The sequence below is a fragment of the Ceratina calcarata genome, unplaced genomic scaffold, assembly GCF_001652005.2.
Source record: "Ceratina calcarata isolate Rehan_Ccalc_2016 unplaced genomic scaffold, ASM165200v1 scaffold771, whole genome shotgun sequence".
In the NCBI taxonomy this organism is placed as follows: Eukaryota; Metazoa; Arthropoda; class Insecta; order Hymenoptera; family Apidae; genus Ceratina; species Ceratina calcarata.
This window is the reverse complement of record NW_017179012.1, coordinates 4,209-12,566: the sequence shown is the minus strand read 5'-3', so window position 1 is coordinate 12,566 and position 8,358 is coordinate 4,209. Positions and strand designations below refer to the sequence as shown.

The window sequence follows — 8,358 nt, the reverse complement described above, 5'->3', positions numbered from 1 at the left end:
ATCCGCGTTCCCGACACATTAGGCGAACACTGGATCATCTCGTAATAGTTTCTATTGGGTTTTTCGGGCTCCATCGTTGAGTTGAGGTGCACAACTCGGTGCCTACTTATCCGTTCTCCAACCGATGGCCAAATTCATTAGTGAAAATGTGTTTAGCATCCTTGAAAGAAACCCAACCTTCGAGTCTTTGTCATTGTTAGATACTTTCCAAACTTTCTCTTTTCCTGTCATTAAGTTTTCCTCTGCACCTTATCCTCAACATCTGTTAACCATTCCAACCCTGCAACGGTCATTTTCTGTCAAACTCCTTTCTATCGTGAAACAGCTTATCCTTGGGTCCCAAGGCCCCTCCAACCGAAAAACTCACTTCCTTGTTCTTTCTTGCCATTTTTCCTCTCCCTATGTTTTTCCCCACCAGATTTTTCCGCGCTTACCCTAAACCGAACACCCCCGAAAGTCAGATTCCTATGAGAACCACGGAGAGTAGTCGAATTCTTTGAGTCTACAAATACAGATATTTTTAATCGGAAAGTAGTACATTTTCTGTAACCCTCCGGGACTACGACATCATATTTACAACATACTCCACGTATTAAACACTCGTTACTTCCGCGATTGGCAGCTACCAACTGTCGGCGTCTGTATTGTCCTTTGCTGTAGCCGTAGAGACATCGTACGCAGGTAAACTCCGTGCCATAAATCGTACAACCTAACCTAACCTAACTTAATTTTCACGGTTATTTTAAGAACTGTATTGAATAAAGTAATGAGTCTATCTCGAATGAATCCTCAAATTTGCATGTGATTGGTAGAACGCAGAGTACAAGCTTTATTAAATATTAGGGGATTTGTACCTTCGGAAAATCTATGAAACGCGCCATGTTGCGCTTCAATTGAAACTAGATTACCGGAAATCTGGCATACACACACGTTCGCAACTTTTATTCAAAGCAAAAAATGCATACACGAGCTTTTGAAATATATTCTTATGTACAAAAATTAACAATAATAAATTACCTTGTACCTATAGTCCTTTCATATTGTAATAGTTTTATTTAGAAATAGACGGTAGATAACATACTAATAGACAATAAACTGTGAAAAATTGTCTTAAAAGTAAGCTTTCTTTGTACGAACTCTCACAGACTCACAGTACGGTCGACCAGAGATGCCAAGTTGAGGACGGGAGTCACCGAGAATCTGCCCCTCCACTTACGCACACTATTGCACTGTATCCGTGTGCTCCAAGCTCGGTGGCTCCCGTCCTCAACCTGGTATCTCTGCGCTCGACCAGGGTTCTCATAATTTATCCCTCGGCCGGAAAGTGGGGGCGACGCGACCATGGTGGGGACTGGTACTTGATGGAGGTATGCTAGGCATGGTCAGCGAAGGCGCATGAGGAGAATAGTAGTGGGGATCGAAATACGGGCGAAAAAGAGGGGAAGCGAGCCGTGCGGGATAAATTATGAGAACCCTGCGCTCGACACGCTCTGACCTGCTCGATCTCTCCCAATCGTTCTCTCGTCCCTTTCCCATCTCGCTCTTGGAACCGTTGATGACACATCGGCCGCTTGCCCTTATAACGGACTGCGAAACTCTCTACATACGATTCTTAAAACTAAGGTTCCCTAAAACTACGATACTACAATATTCAATATTGTATAACACTGAACTTACTATGCGCCGGTCAAATGACCAATCATAAATTTTTTATTTTTTTGTAGGAAATTAAAGAAAGAACAAAATTTGTTAGGTCACATTGCTAAAGTTGTAATTATTATTTAAACTCGTACCAAACTAAAGTACGAACGCCATCACTGAATTGTACTCAAATGTAAAAAATATAAATATGGAACATTTATGTATAAAAATTGTTGGTAAGTTTAGTAATAATAATCTAATCGTTAGACTTCGAATTTTTATCGAAAATAAAGCATTTACAGGTCTATGTTTATATAACATATTCTTATTTCTATTAATAGAATAACTGATGAAGGTTGATCGTTTAATCCAGAGACGCCCTTTCACATTAACAAAATATAAAGTGTAATTGGAACTTCAGTAATAGTACATTACGATACAAGTGCGCAAAGTAGGTGATTCGCGCACGAGCGGAGTTTGGCGCCCGAGCGAAGCGAGGGCGCCAAAAGAGCGAGTGTGAGTACACCTACGCAGGGCACGCGTATCGTATACTATTTTTCCTACGAAGTGCGTAAAGCGGTGTCGCGAGGACGGGGAAGGGGAGTGCTCGGGCGCGGAAGGGGGGGTTCGGGGGGGCGAAGCCCCCCCGAATGGAAAAATGATAATTTGAAAGTCTTGTTACAAATTTATATTTCACATTTTTTTATTATTATTAATATTAATCGTAACATTACAATTAATAAATTGAACGTTTTTTAAATTATCTAAATCGGTCACATTTATGTCCATATTTTTTAATAAATCAGAATTTTCATTTTGTTCAACATTAAGAATATTTATATTATTTTCATCCGTGTTATTCTCTCTAGACATATTTGTTTCTTCATTATTTACTATTGATTCAGTTATTATATTTCCATCGAGCTTTAAACGCTTTGAACTCATTGACCTTGAGGGTATTGCGCTTTCAATGCGATGGCCGATCGCTTTTTTATTTGAAATCGATTCTTCAATATACCCTTCCGCAACTGTATTCGATTTCCACCCACCGTGTCTTTTCAAATCCGTAATATCTCCTCCCGCGTCAACAAGTATCGTGGCGGATGATCTCCTAAATGTATGTCCTGTATACAGCTCAGGATTTTCTAGTTTAAGATATTTGGCTATTTCCTGAGGTACACTACCAATCTTGTTAATGCCAAGTGGCTGTAAAACACATCTCCCTGCTCTATATTTTAAAAAAAATCTGTTTGTTTTTGAATTATTTGGCCTTCTTTCCATATATTTTTTAATTATTGTATAAAATTCGCCAACTACCGTAAATGTTCTAGTAATTTTAGTTTTTGTTTTTTGTAGTGTTATGGATAAAAATGTACCATGGTCTTGTACGTCTTCTGTACATAAATTTGTTAATTCCTCTCTTCTGCATGCACCAGAAAGTCCTATAACCAGTAATGCCTATAAAAGAAATGATTACAAGTTTTTAATTCACAAAAAATGTCACTATACATTAATTAATACATATGCACATATAAAATAAATACCTTCATGCCAAGATATTCTGCATCGGGTGCTTCTTCGAGAAACTTCGACACGTCAGCTGTTGTTAATACTTTTGATTTTTTTGGCTTATATCCCGAATTCTTTTTCTTTAAAAATCCTATTAATTGTGGATATTTACTTATATCAATGCCATCATACGCTTTGATTGTCGCTTTCAGCATGGAATACTTTGACCACAGTGTCGATGCAGCAAACTTAGAACCTATTTCGTTGAAGTATACTAATAACACAGCTTCGGCGAACGAATTTGTATTTTTTGTACTACGCCACTTTTTGAATTCATTATATACTATTGTATATTTTCGTTTGGAAATATTGGGCAACGAATTGAAGGCGATTTCTTTTGCTGCTGCAAGCATTTCAGGTGGCACATCATCGTCTTTACTACCACTAGCATGAGTACTCATTGTCTTCGACATTTTTCTTTTGAAATTAATATTTGAATAATACTTTTATGGGAAAGGGGATTTCAAGGTATCCCTTCCACTGGATGGGAAAACGATCAGAGTTTACTACTTTTAACAAAAATCTTTATTCAACGTCTTCACACTGATTCGCTCGGTTCACGATTGACCTCTCAAGCTTCGGATTCAGCCCCTTATATTTCACACACCACACACCACACACTCCTCACACATTCTTCACATATTCGTCAATTTTCCTATCATACCGCTAACGTTGCCGCCAAACGGACACGTGGAGTCCCAACGGCTCGCGGCGGCCCTTGATCATCGACACCATCCGCGGAGCTCGAAACATTTTATAAACAATATCGACTCCGCTCGGATAGTTGCCGATAATCCGCTTCCGCTGACCTCCGCGGGTCCTCCACGCGCCTCCCGACGACACGTGGCCACACACATCCTTACACTCATGCATCCTTACATTCCCACACTTTTGAACTTGAACTTTTCTTTTTATTTAACCACCGCACAAGAACACTACAAATCAAATTATATCAATGAACAGAACTAACGCACAATCCGTTATGGAAATTAGACAGTTAATGAATGAATATTGATTAAACATTTAGACATAAGACGATAGACAAAATCAATTAGAAATTTCTTGGCTAAGCGCGATATATTTGAACAAATTGACGACTCTGCACGCTCTTCTCAGCGTGCGGGAAAGTGGTACTTTGCGCACGCATTTTAGTGCGCAAACTCGAACTTTGCGCACGATAGTAGGAAAATGTGTTTAATCATAAGTAAGAATCCTGTATTTTCTACGAATAAAACTCAGTAGATTACATTCAATGTAATATTTCAACGCTTACTGAGTATAAGACTATCTTATCACCGGATGTTCTGTATATCCAACCATCTAAGACCTAAACTCATGAGGTCATACTTGGTCCAGTCGGAACTTGCATGCATGCTTTGTGTAGTAAAAAGGCAGAGCAGAGTCAGTCCGCTTTCGCTAGTCGAACGATACGAACGTACAATTCGAATAGAATGATTTTCTCCTCTTTGTTCAAGAACCACAAAGGGATACATAGAGAGTGAAAAGAGTTTCACGTGACGCTGTATGTTCATAAGTGAGTGTTCTCCGCATTTAGTTTACACAAAGTTATAAGTAGAACCCGCGCTTGTTGATTTCCTTTTAGAAAACCAGCTAATCAACAAGCACAACTTTATGAACCCCAAATTCTGCCTGTTCAGTTAAATCTTTCAGAACCCAGTAAACCCGCAATTCTGAAAGATAGGCAACCCGCAATCCGGACTCTGAGAAAACCCGCTAGTCTGAGTAATCATATATTCCAAGTAAATTGAGAGCGATTATTCATTTTCTGAATAGTAAATAAACCCTCGTTTCTTTTATAGATACACCGCTAGTTAAGAAATTCTCATTTTGAATTATCATTATTTTCAGATTTCATCATTATATTTACATTCAGTTCAGTCCAAGGAATTCAGACAAATAAAAATACAGTGTATAAATCAAAGTTTAAAGTAATACAGTGGTTTCACTTATTTTTTTCCCGGCTACTCAAACAAAATATGTGTGCAAAAAGCTAATACAAAACAGTATATTGGCTTTGCAAAAAAATTGTCAAGAAAGGACTAGAAAGTGAAATTAGAAACATAAATGCCCATTGATAAGATTATAAATAATACATACGTCACAAAGTGACATTTAAAATCATGAACTTTTAACTCTGTTTATCTTTTGTTACAGTTGCCAACAGCTCTGCTGGATTGAGTTCCACCTGGACTATCTTGATGATGACGATTCTCAGCCTAACTGCCATCCTGTTCCTGCTCTCTGCATCGATGACGATAACTGCCACCAACAGGTAGCCAGTACGCGATCGTCAGACTACTGCTACCACCGTTTGATTAAATAAGACAACAAAACTAAGAAGAAGAAATGAAACATCGTCCATGTAAAACCTAGTAGTCTAGGGCTTCCAGTTATCTATGTTACTATGTATGAAGTAGATAGTTCAAATGACAATTGAGTTTTATTCAGAATAGCCTGTACGTTAATCGGGAAATCAGAACCGGAGCAAAAGAGTATCGATATCGAGCGTGAATAGCTAGTGAGAGTAATAATCGCTCAGGCGTCATTTCATTTTTCAAGCAATGCAACGCGCGCGTTAGTAGCTATTTGCCGGTGGAAAGCCTTGTGACGAGCCGAGCTATGACGCGTTTCTTCGATCGTGTTGTTTTTTCTTAGACTAGATATACGATGTAAAGATGAAAAATATCGTGAACTCGAACGCGTGCATGTAGTAAAACGCGATTAAGTTGGGAGAAAATAGCGAAATGGAAATTGGATCTGCCAGAGAATGAAAGGATAATACCTCTCTTAAGTTGTAGCCTTCTGCACGCGATGTACGTCCTAGGAATATAAGCATTTGTGTTTATCAGTCGTTCGTTCCCAGCTTCATTTCTCATTTTCATCCATACTGGTTGTTGATGATTGTTATTGTCGTTGTTGTTGGACTTCTTATATATAAGGTGAATCTCGTGACATGACGACTTCGAATGACTGGTAAGATAATAATGACCTTCGGTCGATCATGGAAATTTGAGAAACAGTATTGAGCAGTCAATTTGAAAATCTGAAGGTAATCCTTATGGCTGGAATTTATAATCGTTTCTCAGTTCTCAGTCATAATGTTCCATTTTCATCAATCATGTATCACGAAATACGCAGATATGCAACAAGCAGTTGAGAACTGAGATTAAGAATTGAGAACTGAGAACTAAGAACTGAAAATTGCGAAACGACTATAAATTCGATCCTAAAACAGGTCACAGCACTGCTTATCCCTCTGGAAGCCATGCATCATTTACTTAAAAATTTTTGTCGTTACAACGAATATCTCACAGCTAGTAACAATGAAATTGAGCCAGCTCAGGCTTGTATTAGGTTCCCCTAGGAAGACAAAATTCAAACGTGTAACAAGTCTATATCTTGCTTTTTCAATGCTCAATCTGGCATTGATACTTCTAGATTTTGATTTAATCAGAGAGAAACTGAGAGTGCTCATGCCTTTGTTCTCTCGTAAGACCGCTTCGAAAGTGCTGCACCTTGCGGCCAACTGGGGAAGATGGTCCACCTTTAGCATGTAGCAGAACCTTTAGGAGAAATCTACCCTGTTCGGTTCCACCGTAGCAGAGATAAGAACCTCCAGGTCCACCGTAGCATATACACATTATAGGCAGTACCAGGCAGTATGAAGATGGGATATAGGAATATATATATATGTCGAATGGGAATGGGAATCGTTCGCTCGAGTGATAGCCGCGGTAGCTTGGACGGACGAGCAAGTTAATTATGTCAAGTCGGGAGATGTTTCTACTAATTTAACAATATGTAACTTGATTATATAAAAATACAAATTTTACTCGCAGAACCGCAGGTCAGGAAGTACACAGGGTAATGAAATTAAACGCAAGACAGATTTAATATGAAATTCGACATTTATTCAATAATTTTTTATTATAAACATCGGTCCGCGGCCGCGTCTTAAATCGACACTTTTAGCCGAGTGGATGAAATTTGTGTGCGTGCTGATGCGTCAGTGAAGCGAATTTTAAATTCGGCCGTCTTCGGACATCTTCGGAAAGAAGGTCGGAAACTTCGGTGCTGATTGCGTGAATCGAGCGCATCTGAAAATCACGGTCTCCTCTCCTCGAGGTTCGAAGTCTTCCAGGCTCGGCTCGGAGCCTTCGAAGCTCCGTGTGTTCGAAACCCAGGCACTTCACTTTTTTTTGTTTATTCGACAATTTACATAGTCGATGTATGCACATTGAATGGGGCAGAGGGAATCTACTACAACGGAAAATGTTTTTTAAGTTGCAGGTTGCAATAACAATGAAGAAATAAAAAGCCGGATAAGATGGTAAAATGTGCTCTTGAAGGAAATTCAACTTGCAATAAGCCATTCGATAGAGTGTCCAAAGCAAACGTCTTGTGCCAATTTTCAACCCTCTGTCTCAATCCGGAGGGTACTTATGGGGGTTAATCAGATTTAGCGGTTTTGCCATATTTCTCTTAATAAAGGTTTAGCCAGAAATCTGAAAAAATTCGCACATGTTCGTAAGACGGTACTCGAAATTAGAGAATCTTTTCAGATCTTTTCGTTGCGTAGTTTGGTCGTGAAAAATAAAAAATGCATAAATTAATGCTGATTTCATATAGAAATTGTCACGATTCGACATCATTTATATTTTTATGGTAGACGTGCCTCAACCCAACTATTATACCCTAAGTAGCTGGTTGCTGTAACGTTATCCTTTTTTAAGAGTGGTTCGAATCCCCAGTAACATTGATTAAAGAAAATTATTATTTAAAAATTTATTTGTATTATTGTGTACAAAAGTGTTTAGCAAAAAGAAATACGACTACTGAGGGAAGGAAATGTAAAAATTCGAATCATAAGAGACTTTGTCGCGCGAAAAAAATCGGTTTTCAACTTTTTTAACTATGGCGCATTTCACTGAAAAAACTGGAAAAAATAGGGTATTTTTACATTTCCTTCCCTCGGTAGTCGTATTTCTTTTTGCTAAACACTTTTGTACACAATAATACAAATAAATTTTTAAATAATAATTTTCTTTAATCAATGTTACTGGGGATTCGAACCACTCTTAAAAAAGGATAACGTTACAGCAACCAGCTACTTAGGGTATAATAGTT

General features: G+C 38.4%; 1 protein-coding gene across 1 annotated transcript; it reads right to left on the bottom strand.

Annotated features, from left to right (window-relative positions):
- Positions 1-230: 230 nt before the first annotated feature.
- On the bottom strand, positions 231-3,896 carry LOC113465002 (uncharacterized). The gene is made up of 5 exons (XM_026818100.1): positions 3,186-3,896; positions 2,959-3,099; positions 2,691-2,847; positions 368-559; positions 231-280 (listed from the first exon to the last, which is right to left on the bottom strand). Exons 1-5 carry the CDS (start codon positions 3,621-3,623, stop codon positions 231-233), a joined length of 978 nt encoding a protein of 325 aa, XP_026673901.1. The 5' UTR covers positions 3,624-3,896.
- Positions 3,897-8,358: the final 4,462 nt, after the last annotated feature.

Bases quoted from the DNA above. Each gene is read 5' to 3' on its own strand.
- LOC113465002 (XM_026818100.1), bottom strand. From the start codon at position 3,623: ATGTCGAAGACAATGAGTACTCATGCTAGTGGTAGTAAAGACGATGAT. The intron at 3,100-3,185 runs GTATTTATTTTA...TTTCTTTTATAG, and splicing joins CAGAATATCTTGGCATGAAG to GCATTACTGGTTATAGGACT. The intron at 281-367 runs GTGAGTTTTTCG...TGACCGTTGCAG, and splicing joins TGGCAAGAAAGAACAAGGAA to GGTTGGAATGGTTAACAGAT.